At 33.0% G+C, this 19646-nt stretch overlaps 1 protein-coding gene across 1 annotated transcript in view; it reads right to left on the bottom strand.

Moving 5' to 3' along the window:
• LOC115222207 (cyclic AMP receptor-like protein A) overlaps positions 1 to 19646 on the bottom strand; it is a 265857-nt gene that overhangs the window by 22583 nt on the left and 223628 nt on the right. The window contains exons 9-12 of the mRNA XM_029792359.2: positions 19364 to 19442; positions 8345 to 8392; positions 6304 to 6386; positions 1467 to 1543 (exon numbers count right to left, since the gene is read on the bottom strand). Coding sequence (XP_029648219.1) covers positions 1467 to 1543; positions 6304 to 6386; positions 8345 to 8392; positions 19364 to 19442 — 287 coding nt within the window. The remainder of the gene's footprint in view (positions 1 to 1466; positions 1544 to 6303; positions 6387 to 8344; positions 8393 to 19363; positions 19443 to 19646) is intronic.

Here is a 19646-nt window from a genome sequence, read left to right as displayed (position 1 = left end):
ACATTATTAATGTAATACATATTTTCAGTATGTTCGAGATCATTGCTGTTATTGGAGTAAAGATTTTTGCCAATATAACATGGCTGGTTTAGGATGAATGTTGCTGTAATTTAGCCCCAGGAGACATCGTCTCCATCTGGATATACAACACAATCTGTGTCCTCTGAGGCTAAATTACAGCAACATTCATCCTAAACCAGGACTGCCATGTTATGTTGGCAAAAATCTCTACTCCAAGGTACTGTTGCAGAATATCTCTTGTGAGATTTAAAAATAGTAATTTTCTAATTGCTGTTATTGTTTCCATTATTTGTACCAGTGATTATCTTCTATCCCCTCTACAGAAGTACTCTTAGACATGTAAGAATAAATAAGGCTTAAACAACATTTCAAGTTGTACTCATTGACAATAACACAGCCGTATACATTGCTGCTGTTGTTATTTAACCCAAGGTCAGCCCTGATCAAGCATACCAGTAATACCCATGATGATCTCATATTTTTGACAGTCATACTGCATCAATGATCACATTATTCAACGAATCCTTTTCTATGGTATCAGGATGTGATTTGAATGCTTTCTGGCTGCTATTTTTAGCAAGTTGAGTGACCACTCTCATGACCTTATTATTGTATATTAACATGTAGTACCATAATAGTACTTATTACATATTACATATAATACTTCAGTATTAGTACTTATCTTCAGTGTACTTACTGACATGTAATACAGTACAGTAGTTCTTAAATGATTTATTATATTAATAATTATTGATATACAGTGAGTGGATTTGGTAGATGGAAACTGAAAGAAGCCTGTCGTATATATGTACATATATATGTATGTATGTGTGTGTATATGTTTGTTCCCCTCCCCCACCAACATTGCTTGACAACCGATGATGGTGTGTTTATGTCCTGGTAACTTAGCGGTTCGGCAAAAGAGATGGATAGAATAAGTACTAGGCTTCCAAAGAATAAGTTATGGGGTCGATTTGCTCAACTAAAGGCGGTGCTCCAGCATGGCCACAATCAAATGACTGAAACAAGTAAGAGAGAAAGAGAGAGTGGTATTCATGATTGTAATACTGTAGTTTCAATTCCTGGGCTGGGTGATGTATTGTGTTCTTGAGCAAAACACTTCATTTCACATTGCTCCAGTCCACTCAGCTGGTAAAAGTGAGTAATCTTGGAATGGACCCGTGTCTCATCCAGGGGGAAAATATATATGCCACAGAATTTGGGTAATTGGCCTTATGAGCCTATGGCTTGGAAAGGACTTCTAACCTTTTTTTTTTGTGATAGACATATCATAAGTAAAATGAAGTATTTTACAATTGGTAGTTTAGGAGCTTGAAATCGTATGTTATGATATACATCAGATCACATCTCAAGATCCTATGATGTAGATAACACCTGACATACTTTAAGTAATGTTTTAGTCAATACAAAGAGCAAAAACTTACCATGTAAAGGACTGGAAATTGATGCAAGTAGAACTAATGTAAAAACAGGATTCCCACTGCTGATGGCATTTTGAATTCTGAAATAAAAAAATAACTATATAACACCAGAAAAAAAAAAAAGCTGCATTACAAATGAAGTTAGCTGTAGCTAGTCAAATTACATTCATGATTCTGACATCCATGACTGTCAAAACACTATTATAGGAAAACTTCATGCCATCATTTTTTTTTACCATATCAAATCAACTATGGTAGTAGTTGAATAATATTCTTAAGGCCACAATTTACTCACATGTAGCATCATTCAGAGCTTGTCGCTAATTCAGTTCTTAAACAAATTGAAAACTGTTAACATTTTTGAAGAGGACTGGCCCCTAGCTACATTTTGGCATAAAAAACAATTGAGATTTGATCCAGTAGAAAAAAGTTTACATCAAAATTTGTAGCAACGCCACCAATCAAGTTTAGGTCTAAATAATTTTTTATTTTAAAAGAAAAATATATTTATCTTAGCTTCAATGATAGAAGAAAGCATGAAGAATTTCATAGTTTTGGTCCCACGCAACAAAAATTTGCATCAAAAAAGTTGTGAGGTAAAATATCATGAATAAAAATATAAGGCAGAAAAATTGGATTTAAGTATAATTAATTCTTTTATTTAAAAAACAAACAAACTATATTTTAATTAAGATAGAACTCAATTCGAGGAATTTCATGGTATCAATCTCATGCAATGGAGTTTTAAAAGAAAAAAAAGTTACGAGTGTTTGTTTCTCAAACTTGAGGGTGATAATAATATAGTTCTATACTTTTTTATGAATATAGTTCTATAAGGGGACTTTTATATATGTCACCAGCGTCATTGAGGTAAGGACAAAATTATCAACAACACTGCTAATTGACACAGCTGACTCAATATTAATTAGTATAATAGCATAGCCTGGAAAAAACATGAACTACATGGAAAAATGCGAGGAAGAGAAATAATATTCATAACATTATAAACCTGGAAAATTACAGGACAAGTTATTACATTTGGAAAAGTTCAGGACAAATTATTACATCTGGTAAAGTACAGAACAAGAAAATTTTTACTTAAAATATTGCAGCTAAGGATAAAATTTGAATATTAAAAATTATTTGATTTTAATTTACAAAGTAACATTATAATTAAAAACGGTACCATCATTTTGTTAGAATATTGACACACTAGAATACTTAAAAAATGAGAGCCCGAAGTCCAATATAGCTAAAGTTTTGTGCAAAGTAGAATAGTATGTATGGTAGGCAAATTCATTATGTAAAAAAATAGGCATTGGGTCAAGACTAAAAATTTGAAGACTTTAGGCAGTAACTTAAGCAAATTTTACTGTGAATTTGTTGTTATAGGTAGATTTTACTGTAATATATAACTAGTTTTCGTATTATTCTATTTATTGTACTAACTAATTATGTATACTATTATTTTTATAACCTATTTTCAAATTTCTGATTATTAATTAATAATTAAAAATATGAATTTTTTTGAAGTGCAAAAAGTATTCTAATTGAGTTATTTTTAATAGAAGTAACAAGTAATAACTTGTAATAAAAATTTTAGTTTTAATAAAAGCTAATATTTTCTAAATCTAAATATTTTATTTGAAATCTTATCCTTAGCTGCAATATTTTAAGTAAAAATTTTCTTATTCTGTACTTTACCAGATGTAATAACTTGTCCTGAACTTTTCCAAGTGGAATAACTTGTCCTGTAATTTTCCAGGTTTATAATGTTTAGAATATTATTTCTCTTGTTCGCATTTTTCCACGTAATTGTAATATATTGGGTTGGCAAGAAAGTAATTTCGGTTTTTTAGTGTGCAATAAAAGTAATTTTTTTCATACAAAGAATGAACTTTAATCAATTATATACTTTTCATTTTGTGCAATGACCTTTTGCCATCTTTCTGGCAACTTCATGATTCAATGCTCATAGAACTTCTGGTCTTTATCAGCCAAAAACTGAAGCAGGTGCGATTTCATGTCATCATCGTTATTGAAAGTTTTATCATTCAAAAAATTTTGCAAACTATGAAATAAATGGTAATCTGATGGTGCAAGGTCAGGGCTATATGGTGGATGTGACATCACTTCTCAATCAAGCTCCAATAATTTGTTACGAGTTAGTAAAGATGTCAGTGGAACACGATTTCTTTACAATTTGCCAATTCTGGCCATTTTTTTTTTATTGCTTCTTCCAGTTTCATTAGTTGTTTACAGTAAACATCTGAATTGATCGTTTGGTTCCTTGGAAGTAGTTTAAAATACACTACACCTTTCTAATCCCACCAAATTGGTAGCATGACCTTTTATGAATGCAATTCAGCATTTGATGTGGTTTGTACTGGTTCATTATGCTTGGACCATGATCGTTTTTGATTGATGCTATTGTAGACAATCCACCTTTCATCACCAGTGAAGATTGGTTTCAAACAAAGGTCAATTTCCCTGTGTTTGAGATGCATATGACAAATATTGATTTGTTGTGTTAAGTGAATCTCTTTCAATTTATGTGGAACCCAAATATTGAGTTTCTTAACGAGTCCAAGACATTTTAAGTGATTTTCAATTGCTGTATGTGACACATTTAACCTCTCTGCAATCTCTCGCACAGTTATATGACAATTAGATTCAACTATGGCTTTTTTTCAGTCATCATCAACTTCAGTAAGTTGACCAGAATGTTGGTCATCTTTGAGTGAAAAATCTCCAGAATGGAACTGTTTAAACCATTTCTGACATGTGCATTCTGTTAAGCAATCAACACCATAAACTTCACATATCTCTTTATGAGCCTCAGCAGCTTTCTTGCTTTTATGGAAATAAAAAAAATTAAATATGGTGAAAATGTTCCTTTTTATACTACATGTTAAAATTGACACTGAACTAACAGCTGTAAACAAAATTATGTGCAATTTGCTTCAAAAGTAAGCTAAAAGTAATAGTTATCAAATGTCACAAGGAATAAAATCCTAACATTGACAAAAGTCATTAAAAAAAATCGTAACTATCTATTTGTAAAAAACGAAATTACTTTCTTGTCAACCCAATCAATATATTCATTTTACCATCAGCCAGGTGCCCTCTCAGTAACCAGAGGTCGGCTTGCCAAGATTCTCTAGTTCCCACTGTGTTGTGCTACATGCATACATTCAGCCAGGCACTTTTTTCCAGTTTATTCTTAGAGGTTGTCAGACCACAAACTTTTTGATGGCCTCTTAGTCTTTTCATTTCCCACTTCTTATCAGGACAGTCTTGGTCAATAAATCATAGTGCATTGTAGATCAAAATATGACAGCTTCATGAACTGGATTCTCAACAAAAGGTGTCCTTAGACTTTCAGCTTTTCTAGTACTGCAGTATTTGTTACTCTGTCTTTCCAGATCATCCTATCCAATATGCAAAAATATCCATATCACAAAGGCTTCTATTTCTCCTCCATTGTTGCATACATTGTCCAGAATTCTGCCCCTGGCCTCAATTTTAAGTGCAATGTGATATCTTTTGAGGTGATGATATTTTTCATTCTTATAAATGTTATTTAAGTCTTATTTATTCTTATATTTATTAAGTACATTAAAACAGAGTGGAATGTTCAGAACAGCAGAGATGACATACAACACAATATAGAAACAAATTATATAAAGAAGTCACCTTTGATCCTTCATTGTATAAAGGTAAAATTCTTATAAAGGAAACCTACTGAATTGGATAGGAGCTAAAGATATAGATTCAACTAAATAAGATGGTTATCCTTTAAAAGTTCATCAATGATCACAATGGGGATCTCATTTAGTAGACTCTTTATTTTTAGTTCAATTTAGTAGTTTTTCTTTCCCAAAGGAATCTTCTCTGATGCAGTATTTTATACAGTAGCCATATAACTCTGGTATTATCAGATTACAGAAATATGTAATGACATCAGTCTTAATATCTCCTGTAAAGAGTTTGGTCCATTTTAGTCTCGATAATTAGGCTGCTAAATATTTATGTGAAACTCAACAGAGAAAGAGAAGCAAGTTAAGATGAAGGCAAGTTCAGTTAGGTGGCTGAGGAGGATGGATCCAAAAAAGATTTATGAAAAGATTAACCAATTTAGGATTTGGAGAAGACAATGCATTGAACACTAAGTGACAACTGGAAAATTAAAAGGAAAATAACAGAGAAGATGGTAAAGAGAGAAGATACTCAATGACTGACCAAGAGGACACAGAAAACTGCTGCACTACTGTGCTATATTGTGTGTGGGAGAGGAAAGGATGGAGGTCCATGTTGGTTTGGCACATGAAGAAGAAATATTTGGAAAGTTGGTAGAAATGAGCGTGTCAGAGTGTACATCAGTTTGACTTCAAATCCTACTTGGTCTGGCTTTTTTATTATCTTCCACCTTTTTCAATTTCAATAGAAAAGGAAGCATGCATGTAGTTAAACTGCTTCTGTAAGTTAATTCAACTGAGTACAACTTTTCCTCACATATTTATGCTCTTGTGACAATGTAAGAAATCAATAATTATAAATGGATTTCTCTTCACTAAAAGCAAAGTCAATTTTTCAAAGGCAACAGTCTGTAGTTGATACTCTTTTTATTCTATGGAGCCTGGAAGGATGGAAGATAAAGTCAACTTGTATGGAACTTGAACTCAGTCACATATGAATTAAACAATACTTTGATGTATTTAATCCAATATTCCACTGATTTCGTTATATTTACTACCATTCTTATCGTGATATATTCTTATAGTGATATGAAACCTGTGAAAACAGCTTAGGGAAATGTTGGTGCAAACTGTGTACTCACCTATTCACCAATGGAAAAATGGAAACTGCTAAGTAAACAAAGGGATAGCCCCTTAAAGGCTTTATGTCTTCTTTCAGCATTTGCTAAAGAAATATAATCAAAAGAGATTTATTCACAATCATTTAATACAATGAATATATTTGAATACTGTTAATATGGTGGGTTTCAGCAAAGTTCAAACTACTTTAAAGGAATAGCCTAACTGCAGATAAACTTTTTATGCAGGAACAAAGTTTTAGAAGTTTATTTATAATTTAAGAACAGAATATATTGTAGGGAAGTGGTTCTCAAAACATGCACTACGACACATTGGTGTGCTGTAAAGTGTACCCATGTGCACCATGGATTTTAAAAAATATAATGCTTGAGTGGTTAGGGAAACATGTTATTCATAATTTTGTTACACACAAGTATGAAAATAAACTAAGCAACAGTTTTTTTTTAATATTGTTTCTAAATTTCTAACTTTAAAACATAATTCATCATAACATTCCATGCAAGGTGCACTAGTATTACTGCTTTTTTATTTGTTTTATCTCCAGCAGTCAAAACAATAAACAACTATTATTAGTGTGATAATTTTATTTTCTGCACAATTTATAAATGTAGTATGTTGTAGAATATTTGTATTTATTAAAAACAAATTAAGTCTTTCTAGCAACAATACAAATTATTCATGGTGCAATATTAGTACATTGGTTATTTTTATCAATGGTTGATTACAGTTATGAATGGTGATCATAACTATGAATGGTGGATACGACTAAGTATATAGTAGCATATATCAGCAACCGGTGAGGATATAGTAATATATAAAAATGATAGAAAAGGACAATAATAGAAGCTGGTAAACTGGATATAAAATGGCAACAATGAATGTCCAACCAGTATTACAGTCTGTATAATATCATAATTACATAATGTAATGTGGATTATGCATCTAGTAGTCTTTCAAGCTCTTGTCAATTCACTGCTAAATGAAGCATCAGCATGGCATTAGAGAATTATCAATGCTGGTTGTAGGACCTACCAAATGTAGATTAAACAAGATGCACCCCTGGGCAGGTGATTTAGCCCTCACCATCAACATAGGTATGATCTGAACTTAGAATACAAAAAGCTGAAACAGATAGCACAAGACATCTCAGCCAACATTCTAACAGTTTTGCCAATCCACCATTTTGAGCTGGTATTTTATTTAATTGACATAAGTATGAAAGACAAAGCCAACAATACATTTGGTATAATACAGTATATAATGGGAATAATGTAGTGTTCAATTGAGGTTACAAGGCTTTGAAGACCACAGCAAGTACTAGAGGTTGCATAGTGTACTTTTGGCTTAGAGACTATATATATATATATATATATATATATATATATATACACACATACACACACATATATATACATACACAGAGGTAAGCACATAAGTGCAAAACAAGGTGGGAAAAATAGTACACAATTATCAAAGGTAGAGTAATATGCTTTTATTAAAACTGCAAAATAATCACAAAAACCCTGAGTAATAGTTTTTGTGATTATTTTGCAGCCATAACAAAAGTATATATATATATACAAATATATATATACACACACATGTTGCAACTGTCTTGTACTACATAGTTGGTACCACAAGGTAGTTGAAATTTGAGGGTATAAAGATAGAAAGGTGCAGAAATGAAAACTGATGGAGAATGTGATGGCATAACTATTACATTGTCAAATAAATTTATTTGTTTTTGTCTCATTTTTTCTTCTCCCCATTTATTTTAATTCTTTCCAATGTTATTTGAATTAATATGAAAATTATTTTTATCATGGTATTTAATGACTTTTTTGCAACTCTAGTCTTCCACTACAGCTTTTGTTTATTGTTTTTGAAATTTAAATAAGATTTACCTCTTTTCAGACGTATGACAATGGAATATCAAGTAGGAAAAACAAACAGAATTCATCTGACAACCCAAGAGAATGGTAAGGTAGAATAAGTATTAAAGTAAGTTTTAGGAGATACATAAAATGTTTAGATAATTCATACCTTATTCCTTTCAGTGTCAGGATCATAAGTGCCTTCCCAAGTTGATGCCTAGAATAATGTAAAATATCTTTATCAATATTTGAAGAATCATTCATGAAAGCAAAAGTTTCAGTTAATCCTTTACAAGCTTGATTATCAAAATTTAATTACATGCCAAGTAACAAGAAAACTTACCATCAATATCAACAGAGTATATTTCTTTTACAAACACAGTAATAATTAAATCATACATATATTTTACCAAATTTTACATAATGACTTCTAGATATCAACCTGAAATGAAGATAATTTTTGATATTAGAAAAATTAGAAAAGTTAGAATTAGCAAATTTTTAAAAGCTTTAAGGGTTCATGCTTTTACTCATCTTGTTCCTTGAGGAGCCACCTGAACACCTTATCATCCCTATTTATTATTTATCTTTTTGCAGCTCCTATGGAGCATTTTCCCCACCTCTTTTAAATGTGAGTAGTCATATATCACCTCTACAAGAACCTGCTTGCTCCTCTCTTATACTTTAATATCCCATCTCCTAGTATAAAGCTTCCCACCTTCTACCACAGGTTTCATAGGCTTGCAAGCTGCATGGTGACCTTACAAGCGCCAATAGAATGAGAAGAGCACCAGTTGGCATTAGAAAAGCACCAGTAGCCATAGAAACCATGACAAAGCAAACACTGGAGCATGACACAGTCCTTAGACCCATCAGATCCTGTCAAACCCATGCCCATATGAAACACAGATGATGATGGTTGCGATGGTGGTGGTGGTGGTGGTAATAAAGATGATGAAATTCTAGAACAAATCTTAACAGTACATGTTCTGTGTGATGTATAAGGCTAACTGAGGTTTCTGTTGTGGACTATAATAATTTTGAAGCTAATATCTATTTATAAAAAAGAAATGAAAAGTTATCAAACCTGGCAGAATAAGATATTTTTAATACAGGGATGAAGAAGTAAGATGCAAGATCTTCTTTTCCCTAAATGCGAATATTAAAAATTCTTTATGAAAATCTATTTTAGTCAAGAGAAGCTTAGTTGTCAAGACAATATAGCTCTTGCTGCTTTCTGAGCTATGTAAGCTTGTTCTAGACTACTGCAAAAAGTCTCATATTGAATATTGTTAAGTTCCAGTCACAACTTACAATGCCAATGATGATGCTATATTTTACTTGTTGAAGCCAGATTTTGACTTCTCCATGCAAAAAATTAACCTCATATTAGCAAGAATATGTTCACATACAGTAAACTGAAAACAAATATTTTACTTTCTAAAAACAAGTCTTGCCAAAAACTCAGTCTTTTAATCAATTTTCAGAGGAAATGGTGATTGAATGAAATAACTCCTCATAACAGTTCCACTTACCAGAGAACAGAGTGTTAATGGCTATTTAGCTTTAAACAATCTGTTCTCTATTAGGTAACTTTGGAAATTCTTTAGCTTTTCCCAAAAGCTTATAGGAAATAAGCTTGCCATATTTTAATTGAGCAACACTTGCAGTTTGACTGAAAATGTTAGTCAAGCATAAAACAAAATAAACAGATACCACTTTATGTTCCTTTGTTATTTTATTGGTTTTAACCAGAGGTTGTGGCCATACTGGCACAATTAAATTACATGATATAAATTATATTTTGGAACTAAAATGTTATAAGCATCAACCTACTTAACAGTATAAAGACTGCACTTAAATTCGATGACAAATTTGTGCTTTCCAGATTAATACAAATTCATATGCATATAAAATTAACCTTATCACTGGTTTTCTATTTACTATATTATGTAATTGCTATACACTTCAGCTCTAATATTTTGATTGAAATACATGTTTTGGCTAGCTCTGATCCCACAAATTCATAGAATTTCAACATTTTTATCCATCGGTTAAAAGAATATATTTACTGAAACATAGGTAAGATATTAATACAAAACAAGCAGTTAGTTAGTTCTCTCTGTCTGGGACACATAAGGCCACAACACATTCTCTCCAACCAATTCTGTTTCCTATAACTCAACAATTCAGCAAGTAGGGATAAATAAAATAAGCACCAAGCTAAATAGGCATTGGGGTCGATATTATCAAGTAAAACTATTAAATATGGTGGCCCAATATTGCTGCAATTCAATGAGTGAATCCACTTTAAAGAATAAGTAGCCTGGTTATATATCTTGACATCTGTGTTAAGTGTTAATGTCTAGCTGAAACTTGTTAAATTAGAAAAAGAAATGTAATGAATTAAGTTATTTAACCAGTTGATCTATTTCCATACACCCACACAGAGAAAAAAAAAAACAACCCAAAATTGATTCATTCCATACCATAGAGAATGACTACTCAGGCATATCTTAAATGAGTTGTATGGTAACCTTGAAAGAGAGTTAGAAGCTGAACTCAAAATATATTACTGCTGAAACTAAATTAAAAATCAATTATTATCATAGCTAGTAAGTTACAGAACTCTATATAGTTCCTGAGAGTTGAAATCATAACATCACAATCACCTGTTTCTGATTTAAATTAAACATTATACCTTTCAAGCACATAAAAAAAAGATAAATAAATAAACAAAACAAAAAACACCTCTAGTTCATAAGATATTTCAGAGATAAAATTCCAAATGTTAGTTAGTGTTAAGAAATAAATAAATTACACTAAGTTTTGTTGTTATATTTTAATGAAAACCACCCAAATATTGAGCTGATAAAAGTGGAAAAAAAAAAAAGAAAAGAAAAAAAAAAAAAAGAAAAAAAATGTGTATATTTTCAGGGATAAATCTATTCAGCAGACAATTCTGTTTTGAAAATAGAATTAATGTTTTCAACAAAATATTTTCTGTGGTTATTCATTTCTTCCTAAACATTAAGAAAGATATTAAAGGAGCGCTTGCAGCTATTGTTGAACAATAACAATTAATTTTAGGTTTTAAATGTTTTATTGAAGGTTATATATAAAACATACAGATGTATAGTTATATATAGTATATATATATATATAGAGAGAGAGAGACATACACACACACACACACACATATATATAGGTACATACACACATACATATATATATATATAGACACGCACACATTCATACACACACACACACATATATATAGATACACACACATATACACACACACATAATATATATATATAGATAGATAAATGCATTTTGCCTCCTGTCTATTATATTAAACATTGATGATATATTGAAATGATTGAGAGTATATTCAGTTCAAAATGTTTGTGTGTTTGTATGCATGTGTGTATGCACACATATCTATTTGTGTTTTGATGCAGAAAATGCAATGCTCAATGTACAGCAGTGTTAGAAGTGTGTAGAGTCTATTAAAATTGTAAGTAAAGTGAGTTATTTCTTGATTCATGTATGTTTTGTGTGTCATAAATAGTCATAATTGATGAGTATTTTTGACTAATATCATCTACAGAAACCCTTTAGGGATGTGGAAATGATCAAGTTTATCCCCACACAATTATAGCTCTCTTGCGCTCTCTCTCTCATGTGTATGTATGTGTGTGTGTGTGTGTATGTATATGTGTGTGTGTGTATGTGTGTATATATGTATATGTATGTATGCATATATGTATGTGTGTGTGTGTGTGTGTGTGTGTGTGTGTGAGAGAGAGAGAGAGAGAGAGAGAGAGAGAGAGAAGTATAATATCTACATTTGCATCTTCTTACATACCTTATACACATTTTAAGTCTCTATCTACTGCCCTCTGCCTCCCTTCATTCCTTTCTCATCTATCACTAACTCTTCCTGCTATCACTGTAAACCCCTACTATCAATATAACTCTCTTCTATCACACCATCTGTGTAGGGAGGGATAATATTGGATCTATCCATATTCAATCACCATTACTTCTTTCTCTTCCATTTCTCCCTCTTCTACCATTTATTATTGTGACAATTCACTCACACTCTCTTTTGCCATCATGCATCTCTCTCTCTCTTTCTCTCTCTCCCTCTATCTATCTCTTTCTCTTACATTACTACCGCCTGGACATCCAACACCTTTTCCTACTTCCATCATTTCCTCTTCCATCACTAACTCCCTCTTATCACATTCTCTCCCTTGATGATGCTGCTCATGTTGTTTTTCTATTCAGTCTCCTTACCAACAACCATCATGTAGCTATGTATCAATCTACTTTCCATTACTTTCTCTGCAATCATCTTTTTATATTGTTTCTTCCATTTTGCTTTCCCTCTTGCATCACCTTTTTACTCAGATCCTCTTGAGAATGTTACTTTGAAAGCATGGAGATAATGTACAGTAGAGAAGAATCTTTAATCTTTCTGCAGATAAGACAACTTCTCCAGTGCTGGTGACATGATAAAATGCATCCAGTATACTCTGTAAAATATATGGCAAATAACAGAGACAATAGAAGAGAGAGAATGATTTTTCATCTTGCCAGAAACAGGATAACCTCTCAAGTGTTGGTGGTATGATAAAATGTATCCAGTACACTCCTTAAAGAGGTTGCAATTACGAATGGCATGAAGCAGTAGAAACCATGGCAAAAATGGAACATATGAGTGAAATATAATCCCAATTTATCTAGAAGGACAGTAAATTCCAAATAAGAGCTAACACAAAACACAATGACCCATTTAACTCATGCCAGTATGAAAAATGATGATGATAACAATGATGGTGATGGTAGTGGTGGTGGTGGTGATATGAAGAAAGAAATTTATGTCGATATAGATTTATTTTTTAGAAGTTGTCTGCAACTCAAGCTTTTGCCATAAACTGCTTATCAAACAGTGGTATGCAAAATGAAATGAAGTATATATACATATCTGTGTGTGTGTGTGTGTGTGTGTGTGTGTATGTGCGTATGTGTGTTGCTCCATTGCCTGTCTCTGTCTTGGAATATACCCAACACTTAAATATTTACTTTTATATATATATATATATATATATATATATATATATAAAACAAAAGAAGGTAAATGCACACAGTTTACATAGTTTTTATATATTTTAAATGATAGAGTATTGTGGTAATCGACTGGTTTTGCATTTTGCTAATCATGACATGGAAATTATTGTGATTTTGTATTTTCTTATGAAGGTTTTAGTTCATGTTTTTGTATGAAAGTTTGTGAGTGAATAAACAAGTAGAAAAATATAAGGGGAGGTAATTATTGATTGTTATTATTTGTGACAGGGGAGGTAATGGCTCATTTTTGGCTGGTGGTTAAATTAATACCTTTGAGTGAACACATAGAGATATGTGCAAGGAATCACTGACCAGATAAACTCATGAGCTAAAGTAGTAGTGTACATATTATGTACACTGATGGATATGCGATCATGAATTACAATTTACATAGTATGCATTCATATTTAGGCATGTTCTGTATTTTTGATAAATTAATTTTCTTTTTAAATGTTCTTGTGAAGAAATTGTTTCCTTGCACTGGTAGTTAGGGAAAATAGTGAAATCTGGTCAGTGATTCCTTGCACATATCTCTATGTGTTCACTCAAAGGTATTTGTCTATAACTTGAGAAATGGATCTGTTCTTTATGCAGTGTGGTTCTCTGTCCAAGTGACATACTTGTCTGTCCTATATAGTTATGTCCACAACCCGAACAAGTTATAACACCAATTCTCAGATGCACAAGTGAAGTTGGTCTTAACTGCAAACCTCTTTCCTTGTTTGAAGTGGAATTCCAAGCCTTCAAGTAGGTTGGGAACTCACCACATGGGGATAATAGCAATTCTCTTCTTTTTTTTTACTATATGTGTGTGTGTGTGTGTGTGTGCGTGTGTATGTATGTGTAAATATATATGATATATGGTATATATGCATATATGAGTGTTTGTGTGTGTAAATTTACATGATCTAGTAGTGGTGGGGTGGGGGTGGTGGTAGTTGTAGTAGTAGTAGTAAAGAAAGGTAGGGGAATCTGAACGTTAGAGATTCAGCATATGCCAAGACTAGAAAGTATTCAAAAGAGAGAATGGCAGTAAAAAATATGAGAGTCAAAAATGGAAAATAATAATAATATGGAAATATTATTTGATGAATAGAGGGTGGAGATGACAGAGGACCAAGACATGTGGCACATTGCTGTACTTAAGAAGACCCATCCACCACAACAGAATTGAGATCCTAAAACCAAGGTGTCACATAAAAAGCATTGGTGTGGGTGCTGGTGCCACATAAAAAGCACCGGTGATAGTGCCATGTAAAAAGCACTCAGTACACTCTGTAAAGTGGTCGGCATTAGGAAGGACATCCAGCCATAGACACAAAGCCAGAACAGATGATGGGACTTGGCATGGCCCCTGGCCTTGCCAGTACCTGTCAAATCGTCCAACCCATGCCAGCATGGACAATGGATATTAAATGTTGATGATGATTGTTGGTGAGTTCATGTCTAAATTAAAATGTAATGATTTGGCTACTAAATTCAAAGTTATATTCCAACAATTTAAATTGCAAAGGGAACAATATATAATAGTTATAGCTGAAAGGGCTATATGGTTAAAAATAGCTGCTTTGGAGAACTTGGCTGGATAATCATAAAGAATCATATTAAATTTTGAGTTGGTAGAAATTGCATTTAAATATTATTGACTTAGACTTTATAGAAAACCTTTTATATAAACAAACATGTGTTAATTGTGTTCAATTTTAATGTACAAGTGTGAATGTGTGGTTGAGAACCTTACTTCCCAACCAATGTGGTTTCATGTTCAGTCTTACTGCATGGTGCCTCAGGCAAGTGTCTCTGCTATAACTTTGTGAATGGATTTGGTAAACAAAAACTGAAAGAAGCCTGATGTGTGTGTGTGAGTGTGAGAGAGAGAGAGAGAGAGAGAGAGAGAGAGAGTACACCCTTGTCTTGATATCATGTGATGGCATCATCATCACACAAGTAATGTTGTTCACTCTCGTCTTCCATAAAAAACATGTTTGGCCATAGGGGAAATATTACCTGGAAACACACAAGGGTTGTTGACAGGAATGGTATCAGGCTGTACAAAATCTGCCTCTACAAAGCTCCATCTGACCCATGCAAACAGATGTTAGCTGATCAATGATGATGATGATGGTGATGATGATATTTTCAGTTCTAATTTTGGGGATATGAATTATATTAAGGTTTAGAATAATCTGTAACATTAATGTTAAATGAAAAACAGCAGTTTTTGGTTCTTTGTAAGTGTTTGCACAATTTCATAATTTATAAATTCAGAGATGGTTGTGATACAACTATTTGTAAGATATTTGGGTTTTGGCTGAAGGGAGGCAATTGCTATTCAATAAAGATGAAAGGAATATATGCAGCTTTTGTATATGTGTAAAAAAAAGTTAAAGTATAAATACACTGTAATATTATATACTACGGTGTAATATAATTTGCAACAGCATAATATAATATATGATCATATATTGTTGCATATAGTCGTGTAATATTATGTATAATGTAATAATGATAAAGAGAGTGTGAAAAAAAAACAATATATGAATTATGTATGTAAACATGAGTGTTACAAACATACAATTACAGATCATATACATATATGTACACAAGCTTGCTTATATACATATATAATATACATCATCCTCATCATCAGCACCACCACTGCCACCATCATCATCATCATCATTTAATTTTATGCTCTATGTTGGCACTGGTTGGATGGTTTGACAGGATCCAATGGGTTCAAAGACTGTCGACTTTGACATGGTTTCTATGGCTCGATGCCCTTCATAATGCCATCCACTTTACAGCATGTACTGGGCTTTTTCTTTGTTTTTCTTTTTTTTTTGATTTTTGTACTACTAGCATGCAAGACCACAAACTCCAATGGGGAAATGGAGAGGCATAGAAAATGACAGAAGATGCGGGGTTTAAAGTATGAGCAAAGCAGATGTTTTTCGCTGAAGAAGAGCTACATGGTTACACACATTTCAGAAGAGAGGATGAGAGTGAATGGTAGAACTGGAAAGAGATAAAACTTGTGGTGATGATGTGTCTGGGTGAACTGTTAAGGTACAAAGTAAGTGGAAGAGAGCAGAGACAGAGGAGCCAGGATTGTGGATGGGAGGTTGCAGGAGTATGGGGGAATGGGTGATAGGGAGAGCTAGGCAACATCTGTAAAGATTGGGTAAGGTTAAAGAAAGGGTGGGTGTGCTGAATAGTGGATAAGGTGAGGGATGACCAATGATGCATGCATTGAAGGAGGTAGAAGGTGCTGAAGAAAGTATGGAAGAGCAGCAGGACATCAATGATGATACAGTAAAGAGAAAGAGAGAGAGATGACATGTGGTCAGGTAGGTTGCAGGAGTGTGGTGAGTGGGGAAAATAGGTAGGTGTTGTACAGGAAAAAAGAGAGAGACATGGTGAGTGGGGAGGAGAGATAATTAAGTGGCTCAGTTGTGTGTGTAGGGGGGGGGGTGATCAGTGTGACTGGTGGAGCTGGAAAAAGACACAAATAGTGGTGATGAGTGTGGATGGAGAGAAGAGTATTAATGAATGAAGAGTAGATAACAAATGAAATGATTCTGGATAGTAAGAAAGATAGGTGGTATCAAGGAAGAGCTACAGTTATAGAGATGATGGGTGGTGGTAGTGGGGATTCAAGGAAGACATTGGGTGACGGGGCCCAGTTGTACATGTATATACACAAACAGTGCTTCTGGGTGGGTGGGTCTTCTCAAGAACCACACATTGCCAATCATCCCTTTCCGTTGTCATTTTCTCTATGAGGATCAAGGTCTTGAGATCAGCCTTCACATCAGCACAAGTCTTCCTAGGTTTCTCCCCTCTTCCATGAGCTCCATCCACATTCAGTGGTACTTCTTCATAGAGCTGTCCTCATCCATATACATCAAATGGCTATACTAGCTCAGTCTTCTTTCTTGTACACTACATCTTATTTCTCTAAAACTCAGTTTTTCTTTAAACACATTTGTACTATGTTGTTCAATGTACATTAACAGTGCACCTCCAACAGAGCATCTCTATTTCCTTTCTTTCCAGACTTCTCAAGTTCTCTGCATTCAAGGCCTATATCGCACTATCATACAGCAGTGTAGTTCTAACACAAGCATTAAACAATCTGTCCTTCCCTCTGAAGGAAAAAGACCTTTGTTACCAACAGCAGTAGTAGCTCCTTGAACTTTCTCCAGTTTGGTCTCACCCTGGCCACTATACTTCCAGACCAACCGCCTCTGCTACTAATCACATCTCCTAGGTAACAAAAGCTGTCAACTACTTCTAATGAGCCATCCAAGCATTTAAGAGAATCTATTTCCAGTGTACAATACACACTACTGCCACACACACATATGTATACGTGTGTGTGTACATACACAGTGATATATAAATACAGATACATACATACATTCACACTTATAAATATATCACCCACTATACAACCAGATAAATGCACAACTGTATATGTGTGATGATAGATGTGTGCCTAAAGACATTTCCAAATGTATTTACTAATAATTAATCAGTCACAAGAATATACAAGTACAAAAACATATCAATAGCTATGTGATAGTTCAGAAGCAGCTAAATAAATATATTCAATAAGTATCAGTCAACAGACATGGTGGCATATTAAAATTAAACAAAGCTGCAAAAGTATAATACATAGACACAATGATATAAACTGGATTTGATTTTTAGAACACAAGTGTAGGAATAGTAATGTATGAGAGATTTTTAGGTGAGATTCAGGAGAGTAATGGGTATGTGGAAATGGAGGGGTTACCTATATGAAAAGGGTAAAGGGTTTAAAATATTTTAGCATTTGTAAACTTCCTGTTTGCAGGAAGAGGTTAGTTACTGAGTAATTACAATTTGAGGGAAAAAGACTTCAAATCATTTAACCCATTTGTTGCCATATTTCTGTTAACATATGATGCCTTTGTTACAATTAATTTTGTAATTACTAAGCTGAGGCCTGGAACAACTTATAAAATTTTGATAGAAAATTATAATTTAGACCAGTAAGTTTATGTTATTGAACTTGGAGCAGTCTCAGGCAGGATGGTATCAAAGGGGTTAAAAGTAGAAAGTTGGCAAGGCTTTTGGGTGTAGACGTTTGACATAACATGTAAAACAATGCTTTTTTTGTAAGATATCTTTTATCGTATCTCTTGTTTTAGTCACTGGATTTCAGCCATACTGGGGCAATACTTTGAAGGGTTTAGTCAAACATATAGATCCCAGTACTGTTTTTGCTTCTAAACCTAGTACTTATTCTATCAGTCTCTTTTTGCTGAATCACTAAGCTATGGGGACATAAATAAACCAACACCAGTTGTCAAGCAGTGGTGAAGACCAAACACAAACATAAAATAACACAGATATCTATCTATATATATATATATATATATATATATATATATGTCATAAATGCCAGAGAAATATTGAGATGAACTTTTATTTAACAAAGGAAAATCCAAATATCAAGACAAATTTGTCTATATATATACACACACATACACACGACGGGCTTCTTTCAGCATCTGTCTACCAAATTCACTCACAAGGCTTTAGTTGACCAGGGTCTGTAGCAGAAGACATTTGCCCAAGGTGTAACATAGTGGGAATGAAGCTGGAACTATGTAGTTGAGAACACTAAGTATTGCATAACATTAACAGTTTTATATCAATTTATTATGAGCAAATCTTAAATCAACATTAATAAAAAAATAAATCTAGCAAAAACAGTGGGAAATATGATAAAGAACTTTTCTATTTTCCTGTTTGAAAATTTTCTCTTGGAATCTGAAATGCCCTTCTCAGGAAAAATTTACTCCAAATTAAGAATTATGGGATAAGATAGCAATAATTTTGGTGAAATTACTAGTGGTGAAATACACAATTTTGAAATGATTTTAATTTAAGATTTTGTAGTATTTGCGCGCGCGCGCACACACACACACACAAACACACACACACACACACACACAAACACACACACACACTTAAAAAATTGTAAAATATGGATTACCTTTCTTGAAAGAGTGATCACAATATAGATGTAGGTGACAAACAGGAGGGCAATAATTGCAAATAATGGTCCATACCAGCTGGAAATGTAAAAGAAATAAGCAATAATTTGAAAAAGTTCTAGTCCAACTTCATAATGAAATAATAAACAATATCATCCAATACCTCATTAGGAACAACATTCACGAACAATAACCTACCATTTTTTACAATGTATTGTGCATGTCCATCATTAAAACTAGCTAATGTTTTCTTGCCATAACTTTCATTTTGGGATTTCTGAT

Source organism: Octopus sinensis, linkage group LG19, assembly GCF_006345805.1.
Source record: "Octopus sinensis linkage group LG19, ASM634580v1, whole genome shotgun sequence".
Taxonomy (NCBI): domain Eukaryota; kingdom Metazoa; phylum Mollusca; class Cephalopoda; order Octopoda; family Octopodidae; genus Octopus; species Octopus sinensis.
This window is presented reverse-complemented; position numbering and strand designations above follow the sequence as displayed.